This window comes from Neophocaena asiaeorientalis, unplaced genomic scaffold (genome assembly GCF_003031525.2).
Source record: "Neophocaena asiaeorientalis asiaeorientalis breed wild unplaced genomic scaffold, Neophocaena_asiaeorientalis_V1.1 scaffold291, whole genome shotgun sequence".
Lineage (NCBI taxonomy): Eukaryota > Metazoa > Chordata > Mammalia > Artiodactyla > Phocoenidae > Neophocaena > Neophocaena asiaeorientalis.
In genome coordinates, this window is record NW_020172735.1 from 1,767,857 (window position 1) to 1,788,175 (window position 20,319).

Genomic DNA, 20,319 nt, shown 5'->3' on the forward strand with positions numbered 1-20,319 from the left:
GATCTGGGAATCAATTAGAATATAGAAAGTAATTTGGACTCAGGATTGAAATTCGCTAGTGAAAAAAAAGAGGCTGACATATATTTTGCAACAAAGGGATGTAGTTTAGGTCAGTTCAAATGGGTCACCGTCCAAGACTAAGTCAGTGTGACTAAGCCTGCTACTTATATATACCCGTGCTATTGGGAGGGCCTGAGGAATGCAAGGCTTGCTCTCTCTAGGTCTGTACTAACAGGTCATGGTACTGAATAATAGCTACTGAATTCAGGACTTGAAGCCCATTGTGCTTGCTAAGACACAGTTATGGTCAAAAACTATATTATATTTTTTAAATTCCTTATTGCTTTGAACTAAATAAGAAGGGAAAATTCAGTAAACTCCTGTGTTCTGACATCACAATATTGGCTCCCTATTTCAGCTCTGAGCACAATGAGGTTTTTCCTGACACCCTGTCCACATTTCCCTTTATGCCCTCTCCTGCCTCACCTCACATTATTCTCTATCTCTGCACCATCTCGTCCCTTCATAGCACTTCACTAATTTACTTGTTTTGCTTTTTGGTTTGTTATTATCTCTTCTCTTTTACCCACTGGACTGTAATAAGTTCCACAAAACCTTGTTTCACTCACCACTTCACGTCAATTTTCTAGCACCGTGATTGACACATGCGGTTAATGAATAAGCAAATTAATATATGAAATATATAAATTATTGAGTGAATAAATTGCTCTCTCGGGAGAGGCAGAGAAATAAATGAATAATCTTGTTAAAGCCTATTTGTTGTAAAATAAAAGTATAGATGAAGACACAGGAGCACAGAAGACTTCCATCTCTGTCAGCAGTCTTGCATGTGAAAGTTCATAGGCTGACGCTGCTAGTAGGTAGGTTAGGACAGCTCTTGTATAATTTTACCATCACTTTGGTCAGTTCACACTTGTGGAACCCACTTTGACTTTATCTCTATAGCTGAGTCAGATACCTGAGAGAAGTCAAAACCAAAAGAGACTTTTTTTTTAGTGACTCTTCTTGAAATGCTCCAGTTTCCCTTTGGCAGAAAATTTAACACAACAGCTGTACCATTGGGCTAGAGCTGATTTTAGAGCTTTTATTTTTGTCCTGCTATAACTCACATGCCATTTTCCATTCCACATTTTCTTTTATGAGTAAATATGTTTCCAACTGAGTTTCCTGGGGGCTGTGAGACGTTATCTCTATTAAGATATTTTGGCTTTTAGAGCACCTTGTTGGTTCCAGATACTCTGTAAGGTATTGCCAGCGGAGAATGTATTGCTCTGTTCTGCCTGTCTTCTCCCACAACCCCACAGTGCCGTGCTATGCTGTCCCACTTTCTCTTCTTGCAGGTATTTTTTCCATTATCACCTTAACTACACTGGCCTGTGAACGTTATATTGGCATGATCCATAACAGAGTGATCAGTTTTTCCTGGGCCTGGAGGGCCATTACGTACATCTGGCTATACTCACTGGTGAAGTCAGGGTCACCTCTCCTGGGCTGGCATAGGTACATCCTGGGTGTGCATGTACTAGGCTGTGCTGTGGGTTGGAAATCCAAGGACATCAGCGACTCCTCCTTTGTGCTTTTCTTATTTCTTGACTGCATGGTGGTACCTGTGGGTGTCATTGCCCATTGCTATGGCCATATTTTGTATTCCATTCGAAAAGTGAGTTGAAGAATATGAATGCCCCTCCTCCAAATTGTGCAGGGTAGAAAATTTTCTGTGAAAGAAAATCATACTCTTCCCCACAGCTGATACAGCTCTAGGGGACGTCCCACTTGATAAAATTTTGCACTGTGAGTCACTCTCTGACAAGATCAATGAGGAATGGCATTTACTTTCCCTTCGTCACTCTTTAAACTAGAAAAAGGAAGGAAAGGAGTTCTGAGCAGACAAAATCAATAACAACCAAAAAAAAAAAACCCTATATCTTCAAGCATTCTTAGAATTTAAGAACTCTAATAAAGGGAATTCCACACTTCCCATAACTTTATTCATCCAATAGTCACATATACCTACTAGAGAATGGTACAGATATTTTGTCTGGAAATCAGTTTTGAGTCATAAAGGACAAGAACTGACCACAGCAGGTTTCCTGTTAGGTGCTAGCAAGAAGGCGTCTGAAGTAACAGACTGGGGCACACTTCATATTCCAGTTTCTAACTTCAACCATGTACATTTTCCTTACTCACTGCTTCTTCCTACTCTTTTCTCTCATCAAAATTCTCCAGTCTCTTGCTCACTCTGCCAACCCCCTCTAGCTTTCACCTCTTTTAAATCACTTAGCCACATGCATTATTTTAAATCATGCCCCATTATCCTCAACTTTCATGTTCCAACATTTTTTATGCACATTCATTTTGAAAAAAATCAAATCCCTTGTTCAATCCAACTCTTTGTTTTCTGCATGACTGTAGTCAAACTACAATAAGTTGAAGAAAAACCACATTGGATTCCCAGCACCCACATTCAGCAAGCAGTGAGATGTCCTCTTAGCAGTGTCTAGCAAACTTTGGATCCCTAGATGGTCCACTCTCTATGCAGTTGCTATTACAAATCCTCAATTCTCATTTTACTCTCTTGCCCTACTATCCTCCCCCCCCCTTATTCTTATCAAACTGTCATGCTTCTTGTTTGTTTGGCAAAATAAAGCAATTACCAAGAAATTCCTTAACTCTCTGCCTCCCTTTATACAAACTTCTAGGTACCTACTCATTCTTTTTTTTTTTTAATATCTTTATTGGAGTATAATTGCTTTACAATGTTGTGTTAGTTTCCACAGTACAACAAACAAGGTGAATCAGCTATACATATACATATATCCCCATATCCCCTCCCTCTTGCACCTCCCTCCCCCCATCGCTATTCCACCCCTCTAGGTGGTCACAAAGCACTGAGCTAATCTCCTTGTGCTATGCAACAGCTTCCCACTAGCCATCCATTGTACATTTGGTAGTGTATATATGTCAATGCTACTCTCTCACTTCATCCCAGCTTCCTCTTCCCTGCCGTGTCCTCAAGTCCATTCTCTATATCTGCATCTTTATTCCTGTCCTGCCACTAGGTTCATCAGTATGAATTTTTTAGATTCCATGTATGTGAATTAGCATACAGTGTTTTTCTCTTTCTGACTTACTTCACTCTGTATGACAGACTCTAGGTCCATCCACCTCATTACAAATAACTCAATTTTGTTCCTTTTTATGGCTGAGTAATATTCCATTGTCTGTGCCACATCTTCTTTATCCAATCATCTGTCAATGGACATTTAGGTTGCTTCCATGTCCTGGCTATTGTAAATAGTGCTACAATGAACATTGTGGTACATGACTCTTTGAATTATGGTTTTCTCAGGGTATATGCCCAGTAGTGGGATTGCTGAGTCATATGGTAGTTCTATTTTTAGTTTTTTAAGGAACCACTATACTGTCCTCCATAGTGGCTGCACCAACTTACATTCTCACCAACAGTACAGGAGGGTTCCCTTTTCTCCACACCCTCTCCAGCATTTATTGTTTGTAGATTTTTTGATGATGACTATTCTGACCAGTGTGAGGTGTTACCTCATTGTGGTTTTGATTTGCATTTCTCTAATGATCAGTGATGTTGAGCATCTTTTCATGTGTTTGTTAGCAATCTGTATGTCTTCTTTGGAGAAATGTCTATTTAGGTTTTCCACCCATTTTTGGATTTGGTTGTTTGTTCTTTTGATATTGAGCTGAATGAGGTGCTTGTGGATTTTGGAGATTAATCCCTTGTCAGTTGCTTCATTTGCAAATATTTTCTCCCACTCTGAGGGTTGTCTTTTCATCGTTTATAGTTTTCTTTGCTGTGCAAAAGCTTTAAAGTTTCATTAGGTCTCATTTGTTTATTTTATTTCCATTACTCTAGGAGGTAGGTCAAAAAAGATCGTGTTATGATTCATGTCATAGAGTATTGTGCCTATGTTTTCCTCTAAGAGTTTTATAGTGTCTGGTCTTACATTTAGATCTTTAATCCACTTTGAGTTTATTTTTGTATGGTATTAAGAAGTGTTCTAATTTCATTCTTTTACATGTAGCTGTCCAGTTTTCCCAGCCCCCACGTGTTGAACAGCCTGTCTTTTCTCCATTGTATATTCTTGCCTCCTTTGTCAAAGATAAGGTGACCATACATGCATAGATTTATCTCTGGGCTTTCTATCCTGCTCCATTGATCTATATATTTCTGTTTTTGTGCCAGTACCATATTGTCTTGATTGCTGTAGCTTTGTCATATAGTCTGAAGTCAGGGACTCTGATTCCTCCAGCTCCATTTTTTTTTTCCCCTCAATATTTCTTTGGCTATTTGGGGTCTTTTGTGTCTCCATGCAAAATTTAAGATTTTTGTTCTAGTTCTGTAAAAAATGCCATTGGTAATTTGATAGAGATTGCATTGAATCTGTAGATTGCTTTGCATAGTTTAGTTATTTGCACAATATTGATTCTTCCAATCCAAGAATATGGTATATTTCTCCATCTGTTTGTGTCATCTTTGGTTTCTTTCATCTGTTTCTTATAGTTTTCTGAGTACAGGTCTTTTACCTCCTTAGGTAGGTTTATTCCTAGGTATTTTATTCTTTTTGTTGCAGTGGTAAATGGGAGTGTTTAATTTATCTTTCTGGTCTTTCATTATTAGTGTATAGGAATGAAAGAGATGTGTGTGCATTAATTTTGTATGCTGCAACTTTACCAAATTCATTGATTAGCTCTAGCAGTTTTCTGGTGGCATCTTTAGGATTCTCTATGTATAGTATCATGTCATCTGTAAACAGTGACAGTTTTACTTCTTTTCCAATTTGTATTCCTTTTATTTCTTTTTCTTCTCTGATTGCTGTGGCTAAAACTTTGAAAACTCTGTTGAATAACAGTGGTGAGAGTGGGCACCCTTGTCTTGTTCCTGACCTTAGAGGAAATCCTTTCAGTTTTTCACCATTGAGAATGATGTTGGCTGTGGGTTTGTCATATATGGCTTTTATTATATTGAGGTAGGTTCCCTCTATGCCCACTTTCTGGAAAGTTTTTTATCATAAATGGGTGGTGAATTTTGTCAAAACCTTTTTCTGCATCTATTGAGATTACCATAAGTTTTTTATCCTTCAGTTTGTTAATATAGTGTATCACATTGACTGCTTTGCATATATTGAAGAATGCTTGCATTCCTGGGATAAACCCCATTTGATCATGGTGCATGATCCCTTTAACGTGCTGTTGGATTTTGTTTGCTAGCATTTTATTCAGGATTTTTGCAACTATGTTCATCAGTGTTATTAGCCTGTAATTTTCTTTCTTTGTGACATCTTTGTCTGGTTTTGGTATCAGAGTGAAGGTGGCCTCATAAAATGAATTTGGGAGTGTTCCTCTCTCTGCTATATTTTGGAAGAGTTTGAGAAGGATAGGTGTTAGCTGTTCTCTAAATGCTTGATAGAATTCACCTGTGAAGCCATCTGGTCCTGGGCTTTTGTTTGATGGAGAATTTTAAATTACAATTTCAATTTCAGTACTTGTGATTGGTATATACATATTTTCTATTTCTTCCTGGTTCAGTCTTGGGAGGTTGTACATTTCTAAGAATTTATCCATTTCTTCCAGGTTGTCCATTTTATTGGCATATAGTTACTTGTAGTAGTCTCTCATGATCCTTTGTATTTCTGTGGTGTCAGTCATTACTTTTCCTTTTTCACTTCTAATTCTGTTTATTTGAGTCTTCTCCCTTTTTTTCCCATTGAGTCTGGCTAATGGTTTATCAATTTTGTTTATCTTCTCAAAGAACCAGATTTACTATTGTTTCCTTCATTTCTTTTTCATTTAATTTTGATCTGATCTTTATGATTTCTTTCTTTTTGCTAATTTTGTTGTTTTGTTTTGTTTTGTTCTTCTTTCTCTAATTCCTTTAGGTGTAAGGTAAGGTTTTTTTATTTGAGATTTTTCTTGTTTCTTGAGGTAGCATTGTATTGCTATAAACTTCCCTCTTAGAACTGCTTTTGCTGCATCCTATAGGGTTTGGGTCGTCATGTTTTCATTGTCATTTGTTTCTAGGTATCTTTTGATTTCCTCAGTCATCTCTTGGTTGTTTAGTAGCATATTGTTTAACCTCCGTGTGCTTGTATTTTTTACAGGTTTTTTTTTTTTCCTGTAATAGACATCTAGTCTCACAGTACTGCGGTTGGAAAAGATGCTTGATATGATTTCAATTTTCTTAAATTTACTGAGGCTTCATTTTTGACCCAAGATATGATGTCTCCTGGAGAATGTTCCATGTGCACTTGAGTAGAGGCTGTATTCTGTTAGTTTTGGATGGAATGTCCTATAAATATCAATTAAGTCCATCTGGTCTATTGTGTCATTTAAAGCTTGTGTTTCCTTATTTATTTTGTGTTTGGATGATATGTCCATTGGTGTAGGTGGGATGTTAAAGCTGCCTAGTATTATTGTGTTACTGTTGATTTTCCCTTTTATGGCTGTTAGCATTTGCCTTATGTATTGAGGTGCTCCTATATTGGATGCATAGATATTTACAATTGTTATATCTACTTCATAGATTGATCCCTTGATCATTATATAGTGTCTTTCCTTGTCTCTTGTAATAATCTTTATTTTAAAGTCTATTTTGTCTGATACAAGTCTTGATACTTCAGCTTTCTTTTTTTTTTTTTTTTTGCTGTATGTGGACCTCTCACTATTGTGGCCTCTCCCATTGTGGAGCACATGCTCCAGACATGCAGGCCCAGCGGCCATGGCTCATGGGCCCAGCCACTCCATGGCATGTGGGATCTTCCCAGACCAGGGCACGAACCCATGTCCCCTGCAACGGCAGGTGGACTCTCAACCACTGCACCACCAGGGAAGCCCTTCAGCTTTCTTTTGATTTGCATTTGCATGGAATGTATTTTTCCATCCCTCACTTTCAGACTGTATGTGTCCCTAGGTCTGAAGTGGGTTTCTTGTAGACAGCCTATATACAAGTCCTGTTTTTGTATCCATTCAGCCAGTCTGTGTCTTTTGGTTGGGGCATTTAATCCATTTACATTTAAGGTAATTATTGATATGTATGTTCCGATTACCATTTTCTTAATTGTTTGGGGTTTGTTTTTGTAAGTCTTTTCCTTCTCTTGTGTTTCCTGCCTAGAGAAGTTCCTTTAGCATTTGTTGTACAGCTGGTTTGGTGGTGCTGAATTCTCTGAACTTTTGCTTTTCCTTAAAGCTTTTGATTTCTCTGTAGAATCTGAGATTCATTTTATTTTGAATTTTATTTTATTTACTTATTATACATCAGGTTCTTATTTGTTATCTATTTTATACATATTATTGTATATATGTCAATCCCTATCTCCCAGTTCATCCTACTCCCCCCACCCCCACCACTTTCCCTGCTTGGTGTCCATACATTTGTTTTCTATCTGTGTCTATTTCTGCCTTGCACACTGGTTCATCTGTAACATTTTCTAGGTTCCACATATATGCATTAATATACAATATTTGTTTTTCTCTTTCTGACTTACATCACCCTGTATTACAATCTCTAGATCCATCCATGTCTCTACAAATGACCCAATTTCATTCCTTTCTATGTCTGAGTAATCTGAATGAGATTCTTGCTGGGTAAAGTAATCTTGGTTGTAGGTTTTTCCCTTTCACCACTTTAAATATATCTTGCCACTCCCTTCTGACCTGTTGAATTTCTTCTGAAAGATCAGCTGTTAACCTTATGGGGATACCTTTCTATGTTATTTGTTGCTTTTCCCTTGCTGCTTTTAATATTTTTTCTTTGTGTTTAATTTTTGTTAGTTTGATTAATATGTGTTTCAGCATGTTTCTCCTTGGATTTATCTTGTATGGGACTCTCTGCTTCCTGGACTTGATTAACTACTTCCTTTCCCACGTTGGGGAAGTTTTCAACTCTAATCTCTTGGAATATTTTCTCAGACCCTTTCTTTTTTTCTTCTTCTGGGACACCTATAATGTTGGCACACTTAATGTTGTCCTAGAGGTCTCTGAGACTGTCCTCCATTCTTTTCATTCTTTTTCCTTTATTCTGCTCTGTGGCAGTTATTTCTACCATTTTATCTTCCATCTCACTTATCTGTTGTTCTGCCTCAGTTATTCTGCCATTGATTCATTCTAGAGTATTTTAAATTATAGTTATTGTGTTGTTCATTACTGTTTGTTTGCTCTTTAGTTCTTCTAGTTCCTTTTTAAACGTTTCTTGTATTTTCTCTATTCTATTTCTGAGATTTTGGATCATCTTTACTATCATCACTCTGAATTCTTTTTCAGGTAGTTTGCCTATTTCCTCTTCATTCATTTGGTCTTGTGGGTTTTTATCGTGCTCCTTTACCTGTAAGATATTTCTCTGTCTCCTCATTTTGTTTAATTTACAGTATTTAAGGTCTCCTTTCCCTAGACTGCAGGGTTGTAAGTAGTTCCTCTTGCTTCAGTTCTCTGCCCTTGGTAGTGGGGTTGGTCCATTGTCTTGTGCAGGCTTCCTGATGGGAGGGATTGGTGCCTATGTTCTGATGGGTGGAGTTGAGTCTTTTTCCTCTGATGAGCAGGGCCATGTCAGGTGATGTGTTTTTGGTGTGTCTATGAGCTTAGTATGACTTTAGGTAGTCTGTGTGATGATGGGTGGCCTTGTGTTCCTGTCTTGTTTGTTGTTTGGTGTGAGATGTCCATTGCTGGAAGCTGCTGGCAGTTGGTTGGAGCTGAGTCTTGGATTCAGATAGAGGTCTCTGTGAGAGCTCTTGGTAATTAATCTTCCCTGGGACCAGGAATTCTCTAGCGGTCCAGCATCCTGGACTTGGTGCTCCCACCCTAGAGCCTGAGGCCTGACATCTGGTCAAGGGACCAAGATCCCACAAGTCACTCGTCCTGACAATAAAGGTAATTTAAAAGACTAACAAAACCCCAGACAAATGGTGAAAAGTAAAATAAAACAAACAGAAACAAGGAAACACGAACACATGCAAAAGAAACAAAAACAGAACCAAACAAATCAAAAAGCAAGAGAACAAGCAGACAAACAAAAGAACCCAAGCACAAAATGGAGCAATTAAGAAGAAAGCTGACAAAAACACAAAACCAAAACACAGAAGCAAAGCAGAGTGCCAACTGAAGAATGAAGCAAAGAAAGAAAACAAACCAACAAAAATGATTAAAAAATAAAAAGAAATTAAAAGGGGAAAGAAGACAGAACAACAGAAAGGCAACGTAGAAATAGAAATATAAAAAAATAAAATGCAAAATTAAAGAAAAAAAAGACAAACAAAACCCCCGAGAAATGGTAAAAACAAAATCAAATAAACAAAAACAGAGACAAGGAAACGCACACATGTAAAAGAAGCAAACACAGAGCCAAATAAAACAGAAAGCAAGAAAACAACCAGACAAATAGAAGAGCTCAAAAATGAAATCAAACAATTAGGATTAAAGCTAACAGAAACACATAACCTAAAAACAAAACCAAAGCAGTGTGCCAACTGAAGAATGAAGCAAGGAAACAGAACAAACCAATAAAAATGATTTTTTAAAAAATAATAAAATGAAATAAAAAGGGAAAAATCACAGGACAACAGAAAAGCAAAGAAGAAATGGAAATATTTAAAATATATATATACATATATATACTGAAGAAAAAAGAAAAAATAAGGGAAAAGAACACAGAACCACAGAAAAGCAAAGTAAAAATAGAAATGTATAAAGAAAATTTTAAAAATATGTTATGAAACATGGAGATCTCAAGAGACTAAATTAAAAAAAGAAAAAAAACCTAAAACTCCACCACCAAATAAACAAAGAAAATCCAAAAAAAAAAAAAAACTAGAACCAACAACTTAACAACTCGAAACATAATAAAATTAATAGCAATAATTATGTTTCCCTGGGGTCTCCGCTGTGTCCTTGCACATGCCATGAGCCACACCCACCCCCACCTCCCGAAGAGGCTCTCCTGTGCCTCTGGGCTGGTCTCTGGACCTGCTGTGGGCCCTGTGGGGACTACTCAGACTCTGATCTGGCCCAATTCTTGCATGTGCTTACCCCAAAAGTCCACAGCTACAAGAGCTAGACCGTTTTCACTTGTCGGAACACTCACTGTCTACTCAGATATTCCATAGATGCAGGGTCTACCTAGCTGATCATGGGTATTTAATCTGCAGCTTGCACAGCTGATGGAAAAATTTTTGATCTTCTTCCTTAGTCACCCCGTCCAGCTTTGGTTTTATCCCCACCTCTGTGTGTGGTCCACCCACAGGAGTCTGGTCCTGAGGCTGCCTTGGAGCCCTTGGGTCTGTCCCTGTGAGGACCAGGCACAGAGGTGGTCTCACTACTTAGATCACAGGAGCCCCAGTGGTGTCAAATGCCCCCACTCATTTTTATATCCCTCTCTTCAGTTGCAAGGGAATGGGAGAGGTCTCTCAGGACCAAACTGATCCTAGATTCTTGTTTTCTTCCCCATCCCATTCTCTGCCTCAGGGACCTCTCTCAAGTAATAATTTTCTCTTTTACTCATATATTCAATCTCTCCCTCAGTACTGGCTGTTTATCTGTAGCATACAACCATGCTAATTTAATTCAAAAGCAAAATATACTCTCAACTCCCTCTAGTTATCACTTTATTGCTCTCCACATCACTGCTAACTCAAAGAAACATTGGTGGCTTTTGGTGCTACATCGTCACTCAATAAGCATTCATTTGACCAATATTTATTGAGCATCTAAAATGTACCAATTATTTACTGTTATGGGCTGAATATTTGTTGTCTCCCCAACACTCAATGTGATGGTATAGGAGATGGGGCCTTTGGTAGGTAATTAGGGATATATGAGAATGGAATCACGAAGGTGGGGCCCTCATGATGGGATTAGCACCCTTATAAGAAGAGAAAGAGAGAGCAGAGCTCTCACTCTCTCTCTCCACTGATAGGAGAACATGGAGAGAATTTGGCTATCTACAAGCCAAGAAAAAAGGCCTCACAATGAAACCTACCTTACTGGCACCTTGATCTTAGACGTCTCAGTCTCCAAGTCTGTGAGAAATAAGTTTCTATTGTTTAAGCCACTCAGTATTTTGTTATGGAAGTCCAAACAAAGGCAATTACTAATCTCTAAGGATACACAGTGAATAAGATATAGCCACTGCCTCAGAGAGTCTGTAGTTTAGTAAATTCACATATTTATTCCTTAACCCATTGCAAATTGGTGATTCCTTCTACCACACTCTCACAGAAACAGCCTCATTAAGGTCATTGATGATCTCCCAAATGTTAGAGCCAATGGACAAACTTCAGTCTCTTTTTTTTCTGGCATCTGTGGCATTGAGACTTGTGGCATTGTTGACAGCTCCTACTTAATTGTGAGTTTCTGCTCTCAGTGTTTCTAGGACCCCATTCTCTTTTATCTTTGTTGCTGACTCTCTGGGCCCCATCGTCTCATGTCTCCTTCACAGGCTTCTTTTCTTTGGGCCTCCCCAGCATTCTATGCTTAGCTCTCATCTCATCCTGTCACTGACCAGGGTTCTTGGCCTTCCTTAATCAATAGAAATTGATAAGAGGTCAGACAAGAAATTCAAGCAAGGCTTTATTGGGGTCCCTGCTACAGCAGGGAGGAGCAAAAACAAGTAACAAGTTCCCTTGCTCGCTCCTTGAGGCGGGGTCAGCTGGTTCTTTATATGGGGTGAGGGTAGGAGTGGGCCCAGAGACGGGCCAAAGGGGTGGCTTAGGTGGTTTGCCCACCCCTTTGGTGGTGTTGTGTGCAGGGGGCACGCTTTTGCTCTTGACACCCTGCTTTTGCTCCAGGCTTTTCAGAAGTAGCAGTTGGGTTTTTGGTCTTTTTGTATCTCATTGTCCATAATTTGCCCCAACTGCACATGCATGCAGTTAATTTTAGTCCCTTACAGTTTCTTTGTATTTTGTTGCTTGAGGAGACATGTGTCCAGGTGCAAGCACTGCAGCAAAGGGTCCCGGGTCCCGGGTCCCAGCCTGTCTCAATACTACACAATAGACATGGGCAATCTCATATATTGGCAGTATTTTCCTTCTAACAATAGCATGGTGACTTTGAAATCTCTACTTCTGATCCAGGTTGTTCTTATGACCTCTATCAGATCCTCATAGTCAATTGCCTATTGAATACCTTCGTGTGGATAGTCCACAGACTTGTCAAATTCAACATGCGTGAAGATGAATTGGTCATCTTTCCCCCCAAGTCTCTACTCCTCCATTCCCTTTCTTAGTGAATGGTCATCACTCTTATCTACCTAAACCAGAAACTAAGGGGTAATCTTTGACTATTCTTCATCCATGTCTCCCTCACACCCAAACAATTATCAATTTTTATCTATCGAACCTCAAATATATTTCCATATATCTATTTTGTCCTCTCAATTTTTTTGCCTGCCAGACTCAATTCAAAAGGATCTTAGTTTTCCTTTCTTTATTCTTGCCTTCCTCTAATCCATTCTCTTCATACTGCCACCAGATTAATTGTCCTCAAATGAAAATTTTCTTATGTCACTACTCAGCCTAAAATCCTTTAAGGGTTCTATTGCCTTCATGATTAAAAGTAAGGTCCCTGAGCTGACCATGAGGTCCTGTGTGGCCATCTCTCATCTGCCTGTCCAGTCTCATTTTTTTACATTCCCTCCCTCTTGCCACCTCAAGCTTCAGTCAACTACAGTATTTCTTGTCCCCAGAAATTGACATGTTCTTTTACCTCTTTGCCTTAACCCTGGAACATTCTGTCTCTCCTCCTTGTCTAAACTCCTCCTCACCTCAGAAGGCTGAGATCAGGATCTGTTTGCTCTTATCTACCTCTGAATTTGTTACCCCTACTGCGTATTCCCATAGCCCTCTCCAGTCACCTCCCTCATGGTATGTTATCACCTATGGAAATGGTGCTTGTCACCCTCACCAAATAGTGAATTCCTCAAGAGAAGAGACCCACTCTTATTTATTTTTTCACCTATAGCTGGAACAGTACCTACATGCAATAGGGACCAGTGACTATTTTTGGAAAAAATTTACAGAGGGCTTAGGAAAGGGGAGTGGTGAAAGTACAAAGAGATTTGACTACTGACTGTGCTATAAACTCAACACAAAGCTTGGTGCAAGGAATTGCTTCTATTTCCTTATCCAGAGAGGTTATTTGTAATAGCAATAGAGACATAGCTACTCCCTTGAGAAGGACTCACAGTAAAGTCTTTGAAAAACCTACAGGTGTCTGAATCACCAAGCACTAGGCGTTGGTAATTCTGGGGAATTTGTCTTAAGTTGTTCCTCCTTTAGGACAAATTTGTGTATGTATCAATACTTTTGCTTTATTCATAACAATTCTGAAAAATATCCTCAAATGATTGGATAAAAGGGGGCAAGACATAAAGTAGAGCTCTTTATTTGGAAAATGTTGAATGAGCAGAGTAAAGGAATAGAGAGTGATGAAACAAAGAAGCCAAAGACAGATAAATGAAAAATAATCATGGAAACGTCACATATGCAAACCCAAATAATCTGAAACTTTAGTCAGATCTTTTCCTTATACCAGAGGAACTAGGAAAGCATAAACCAATATTTTCTTCAATTAATTTCTCCAGTATGCATGTAATTCCAGAATGATAAATGAATTCTCTGCTTTGATAAGTGGTGAGAAATTATGGGGACTGACATTGCCCAGAAAGTGGTACAGATAAAATTGTTGGGCCCTAGATAGTGGGGACTTGAGGCACAGATCATTGACATGTGGTGTATTACTAGTTAATTGAAACTCCAAGGAGTCATAAATCATGATTCCTAATATCCTATATTATCATAAAAGTACATATTAATAAGTATGGTTGTTTCAAATATAATTCAAATATAAATACATAATCTCAAAAACAATCCCACAAAGTCATACGTGTGGAACTGGGACTCAACTTCTGTTTAATAAGTTACACATTTTAACCTCCTTTAATTGTTACTCTTAGAGAAGGTCATTGAATTGCTCAACATCACACAGGGAGCAAAAGTGGTGAATCTGGAATATGAACCCAGATCTTTTAATTCCACATCTAAAGTTTTTACTAGAACTCCACAACCTTCTTTTTTTGTTTGTTTTTTTTTGTTTTTTTTTTTTTGCGTTATGCGGGCCTCTCACTGCTGTGGCCTCTCCCGTTGCGGAGCACAGGCTCCAGATGCGCAGGCTCAGCGGCCATGGCTCATGGGCCCAGCCGCTCTGCAGCATGTGGGATCTTCCTGGACCGGGGCACGAACCCGTGTCCCCTGCATCGGCAGGCGGACTCTCAACCACTGCGCCACCAGGGAAGCCCCACAACCTTCTTAAAATCTCTAGGGAAAAATCCTCCCGCCACCAAAATCCTGTTTTGAAAATAGAATAATATCCTATCACTTTAAATAAAATAGTTTCTTTTAAAATAGAATAGCACACACAGATAATAATAGCACCAGAAATTTAACACTCACTACCATACACACATTTCCTCTACTCTAGAAAAATAATCAACCATTTTAATTATCTATGTTTTCTTCTATTCTCTGTCAATATGAATACATAATTTAATAAGAATATAGTTTCTTAAATAAAGTTTAGATGACATCAGTGATTTAGATATATCAATTCAAATATATTTTTAAATACTATAAGCACATGTTTTAACAGATTTCTTCAGAAAAATTTTCCTTAACTTTTATGATGATGCTAGAAATAAAAGGAACACTTATAGTTTGTTGAAATGCAATAAATTTCCCAGGTTAAAATTATATATTAAGTATCAGTGGTATGCCAGATACCTTTTCTTATATCAATATATAAAGCATTTGTATTTTTGTAGCAAAATTAGCTTCTTAAGATGTCAGAAATATCCATTTAATTTACAAATATACTTTTTTTTTTTTTTTGCAGTACACGGGCCTCTCACTGTTGCGGCCTCTCTCGTTGCGGAGCACAGGCTCTGGACGCGCAGGCTCAGCGGCCATGGCTAATGGGTCCAGCCGATCCGCAGCACGTGGGAACGAACATACTTTTGATGTACAGGAATATTCTCTCCCTCTTCTTAATAACACGTTTATCACAATAATAGGAGGAACTTCTGTTACCAAGTCCAAGATTGTTCTGCCAGCCACATGACAGGCCAATAAATTGGGAGACAAGGCTTTGGGGCAAGGAATTAATGGCTTTATTTGGAAAGCCAGGAGTCTGAGAAGATGGCAGACTAATGTCCTAGAGAACCATCTTGTTTCTGGGGTCTGGATGCTAGTTTATTTTATAGAACAAAGAGTGGGGAGGTGAGGAGGTAAAGTTAAAAGGCCATAAGTTGTTGCAATTATTTCCTGATTTCAGCCAGACTCTGGGAAAGGATGTGTTAATTTCTTCTTTCCTGCAGCCATTTGACAGGTGGGCTGCATCAGGATGTTGTGAGCAGAACAAAGGTATTTTGGTTTAACATTCAGGCATGGGAGCAGGGTTCTGGATATGGACCATTATGTATATTTTCAGCTATTGGCAGCATCCCTTTAGTGATTAACTTGTAGCAAAAGCAGTAGAATACAAAGGTTAAAGTAAAAGAAACAGATCTAATATGAAGTCAGATTTCTTATTCCCTGTTATACTTCTAAAGAGTTTTTTATCTGAGAAAGTCAAAGAACCTTCAGACTATAGGCCATTATGCCTAAATACTGTTAGTGGGGACAAACTAGGAGTAAAACTAGGAGTAAAAAGTTCTCTAAAATGCTGATTTTAGAGAAAATGGGCTATCTGGGCTTTACTGCGCTCTATCCTCTGCAGCTGAGCCACTGATGAAACAAACCCAAGCAAATTGCTCATCAAAACTCTATAGTCATTAGCTGTAAAGTGGAAGTCACAGTAGTTTCCAGGAAGAATTTATTTAGGAATTAAGTTTTCATCAAGACCAGCTGTAGGCTTTAACATGTAGAACTACTGACATCACATTTGCTGCCTGGTTTGAGAATTTGAGGATTATGCTCTGGATAAAAGAGATTCTAGGATTATGGAGAATTTTTTTCCAATTTATCGTGACTCTTTTTATATATTTATTTATTTGGCTGTGTTGGGTCTTAGTTGTGGCACATGGAATCTTCATTGCAGCATGGAGAATATTTCATTGTGGTATGCAGCCTCTCTCTAGTTGTGGTGCTTGGGCTCTACAGCACACAGACTCAGCAGTTGCAGTGTGAGGGCTTAGTTGCCCGGTGGCATGAGGGATCTTAGTTCCCCAATCAGGGATCAAACTCATGTCCCCTGCATTGGAAGGTGGATTCTTAACCACTGGACCACCAGGGAAGTCACTATCATGGCTCTTTCAGGCTGTCTTTTAGCGACTTGAAGATCTAGGCAAAAGAGTTCATTTTCTTCTTCTTTAAGCCAATTAGAAAACATTAAAAACCTTTGAAGGATCTAAGAGGCTATTTAGTTCAATATATTATGTTAAGGTGAGGAGACTGAGGCCCAGAGAGTTTAAGGGCTGGGCCCAGCTGCAGGTCCTGGATCAGATGCCAGCCTCCCAAGGTCCTATTCAGTTCTCTTTCCATTAAGGTGGGGCCAAGAATGGTGCCTGAATATTTATTATGAAAACAACAAACAAAAATGATTTTTTCATTTTCACCCCTTTATTTTCCTTCTCCTTTCTGCAGCTCCGTTTTGTTGAAGATCTTCAGACAATTCAAACGTTCAAGATTTTAAGATATGAAAAGAAACTGGCCAAAATGTGCTTTTTCATGATATTTGCCTTTCTGATCTTTTGGATGCCTTGTGACTTGTTTCTTGGTGTTTAATGGTTATGGACACCTGTTCACTCCTACAATAATATCTACTGTTTGATATCTCTTTGCTAAATCAAGCACTGTGTATAATCCAGTTATCTATATCTTCATGATCAGAAAGGTAAGCTTTGTAATTAACTGATCATTTTCACCATGTTGGTGGGGTTGTTGGAAAATATAATACTTTTATAGAGATTATTCATAGCAGCTTCAATGATAAAAACCTAAATCAAGCATTTTATAGGAAAGTAGAGGGTTTAAGAAGAAATGTAGAATATTCCCAGAGAAAATAATAACAATTCTAAGACCTACCAATGGAGATTTGCACTTGTTAGGTAAAATTGTATTAAAATCAGTATTTAATACATCAGAAAACATTTTATGTTTAATAATAATAATTACAATCAAAGTTAATAATTTATTTAAAATTCTTACTGCACTATGCAGATTGTATCAATTATCTTTACAAAACTCCGTGAAATAGGCACTAATAGTATCTTATTTATGGATTATGAGATAGGTTCAGAGAAGTAAAAGAAGTTGTTTGCTTCAGGACGTGTTGGTGCCCGGATTTGAACCTGGTTTGCTGTTGTATATTTTCACCAACTGATTTGTAATCTTGATCCAAAAAAAAAAAAAATCTTAACCTAATTAAAGGAACATTAGTGAGTACACCAAGCTGTAAACTCTACCAGGAAGGGCCTTGTCTGTCTCTGCTGCCCACAATATCCCCAGATTTTAGCACAAATTGCCTCACCTCATAGGGGCTCATTGAATATTTATGGAATGAATTAATGTTCAAAATCCCTTAAGGAAACACATCTAGCTGCCTGCATGGAAGATTCATGCAACTTGAATCTATGGCTATTATAAGGTATTGAAAGAGACCTATGTGGTAAAGTTAATAAGAATTATAATAAATAAAAGACGTTAAACTCCAGGCTTAAGTAGATCTGAGCATTACCACCTAACTCTACATCAGCTAACAAATAAAAAAGAACAACCCAAATTAAATTTACCTAATTTTCTTGAATGTCAATCCAAACTTTTACTTAATATTCAACTTTATTTCCTCCCTGCCCAGTTTCGAAGAGCCCTTTTGCAGCTCCTATGTTTCCGACTGCAGAGATGCCAGTGACCAGCTAAAGACCTACCAGCAGTTGGGAGTGAAATGCAAATCCAACTCATTGTGATGCCACAGAAAGATAGGGACAGACCAAAGAAAAAAGTGACTTTTATCTCTTCTTCCATCATTTTTGTCATCACTAATGATGAATCACTATCAGTTGATGGTGACAGAACCAGTGGGTCATAGGTCGATGTAATCCAAGTTTGTCCTTTATAGGAAAGAATAATGGTAATGAAAGATGGGGCTTTAAATCAGATGCCACTTTTAGACTACCATTAAAAGAACTGTTTTGGAATCCCCATTCTATGTAATATCAACAGAACTTTTGTGGTCCAACAGGAAATCTGAATTGCTCTCTGGCCTCAAGGAGTAACTGAGCAAGACAAATTCTTTTAATTCAGCGGGTGCTCTGTATAATGAAAAACCACTTGCACAAGGTGGGCAGCGGGCACCATCAACTTCTAACATATTAGAAGTTTTCACTTCAAATATATATTTTTAAAAGACTGTATTTTCCAAGGCACATAACATATTTCTCAAAAATACTTAGATCTTAAAATAACTTTGTCTCATATACTTGTGTGAAATAGCTAGAAAATCTTTAATTTTTTGTAGTGTTGGGTCCTATTCAGTGTCATGTCAAATGGTTGCTCAATCAAATTTATCAAAGAGACAATTCTTAGGATGAAAAAGAATTCCTTAACTTTATGTGAAACAAAAGACTATTGCTCTATGTATAATATGATAAAGAGGAGCTTCAGACCAATGTGCTACTGAGCAAGCTCTAGAAGATACCATTAAAAAGAAACAGAGGAAAGAAAATAGAATGTCAAGGTGGTCAAGGTTTATTGGTAATCATACATTAGCAGATGATGTACATGGTGAAGCTGATGTTAATAGGTGTCTCCATCTATTTCATTTCTAATATGAACATGGCAGGCTTAGCCCCTCCTTCTAGTAATTTCCCACAATTTTGCCAAGAATTCTATTGATAGATTTAGAAAAGGAGTTCCAGCAAAAACCAAACAAACCTACATTTGAAGAGGGATGAAAATAAGTGTAAAACTGTATTCACAAAATGTGAATATTAAATAAAAATATATAATCTTTATTGATCTTCAATCAATACACTGGATAAATAGTGGTCAGTGTTAGTGAAGAGACCATTTTTCCATGAGTCATTATTTAGTTTAAACATGGATTATTAGGACTCAAGAGTTTCCTTGACAATATAGGCAAGAAAGTGAATCATTTTATTTCTTAATTTTTATTTCTTACATGACTGTTCTACTAGTGTTGCATCTTCATAATTAATCACATTTGAAAGACTTCTAAATGATTCAGTTGGCCTTTTGAAGAAGGAAGAAGCAAGAAAAAAGTTTCACTAAATGATCATTTAAACATCAAGTTTGTTGCTAGTTTTGCAGCATATAGTTCAAGAATGTTAGTAAATTGCTTCTGAAACGGAGTAAAATATGGCTTCATATTTCTATGAAAATTGTCTCCCCTTGTTTCCTTTCCACTCTTTTATGTATATAGATATTTAGTTTATAAATAAAGCTCTTCCTATCCTTCACTTAGTGTGGCTTTAATAGCCTTTTAAAAAAATCCTTAGAAGGTAATATTGCCTTTTGAAGACTGAGAAATAAAATCAATTCATTTTGAACTCTCTCGAAAGTCCCCCAATCCCTCATTTACCCTTCTAGTTTTAGCAAGAAAATCTGAGCACTGTGCTTAGGTAAGTTCCATCCAGGTAATGAAAAGTGCAGTTAATATATTAGGCAAATTGCGAGTTTTAGTCCCAGGTGTTAAGTCAACCCTATCATGACTTCTATTATGTCCTTTAAAGAAAAGGGTGATCAGTGACTTCATTGAGGTCTCTAGGGCCTTACTTTTTGAGAAGTGAAAGAGATCTTAGTCACTGCACTTTTATATTTAGAATGATCTGACCTAAGCATAGTGCTGTGGGGAAGCTGAGTTTTACTTAAAGTGGTGGGTTATATTTTCAATAATTTCAGTGAGCTCACAGAGAAATTCTACATTGAATTTAACTATAAGCTGATAAATATCTTCTATTCGTGAATTAAATATGATGATGGAAACATGATTTTAATCCTGTTTTGGTTACAGAGAAATCTAATATTTGCTACTTCAGGATCTTTTTATCACTTGCTAATGACATTGGGAATTTGTTCTAGTGACTCCAGGGAGTTTACAGGGAGACATGCCCTGTATTCTGGAAGTAAGTGACCCAGTCCCATGGTCTTCTCAAGTAGTCCAGGGGTCTCAGTGACTTGGAACGCATAAGTAGGTAAGTACCACTGACAGCTATCAGTGTTCCAAAGAAAAAGAGTCCTTTGTTTATCACCTGTAAAAAAGAGCAAGAAC

The 20,319-nt window shown here is 37.8% G+C and overlaps 2 protein-coding genes across 2 annotated transcripts in view; one reads left to right on the forward strand and one right to left on the reverse strand.

Annotated features, from left to right (window-relative positions):
* OPN3 (opsin 3) overlaps positions 1–18,147 on the forward strand; it is a 54,277-nt gene extending 36,130 nt beyond the window's left edge. The window contains 4 exon segments of the mRNA XM_024740466.1: positions 1,362–1,681; positions 16,674–16,789; positions 16,791–16,923; positions 17,887–18,147. Coding sequence (XP_024596234.1) covers positions 1,362–1,681; positions 16,674–16,789; positions 16,791–16,923; positions 17,887–18,147 — 830 coding nt within the window.
* A 613-nt stretch (positions 18,148–18,760) lies between these two features.
* KMO (kynurenine 3-monooxygenase) overlaps positions 18,761–20,319 on the reverse strand; it is a 55,761-nt gene continuing 54,202 nt past the window's right edge. Inside the window, 2 exon segments of the mRNA XM_024740489.1 lie at positions 18,761–20,159; positions 20,162–20,299. Of these exon segments, the coding sequence (XP_024596257.1) occupies positions 20,097–20,159; positions 20,162–20,299 (201 nt within the window). The 3' untranslated portion in view covers positions 18,761–20,096.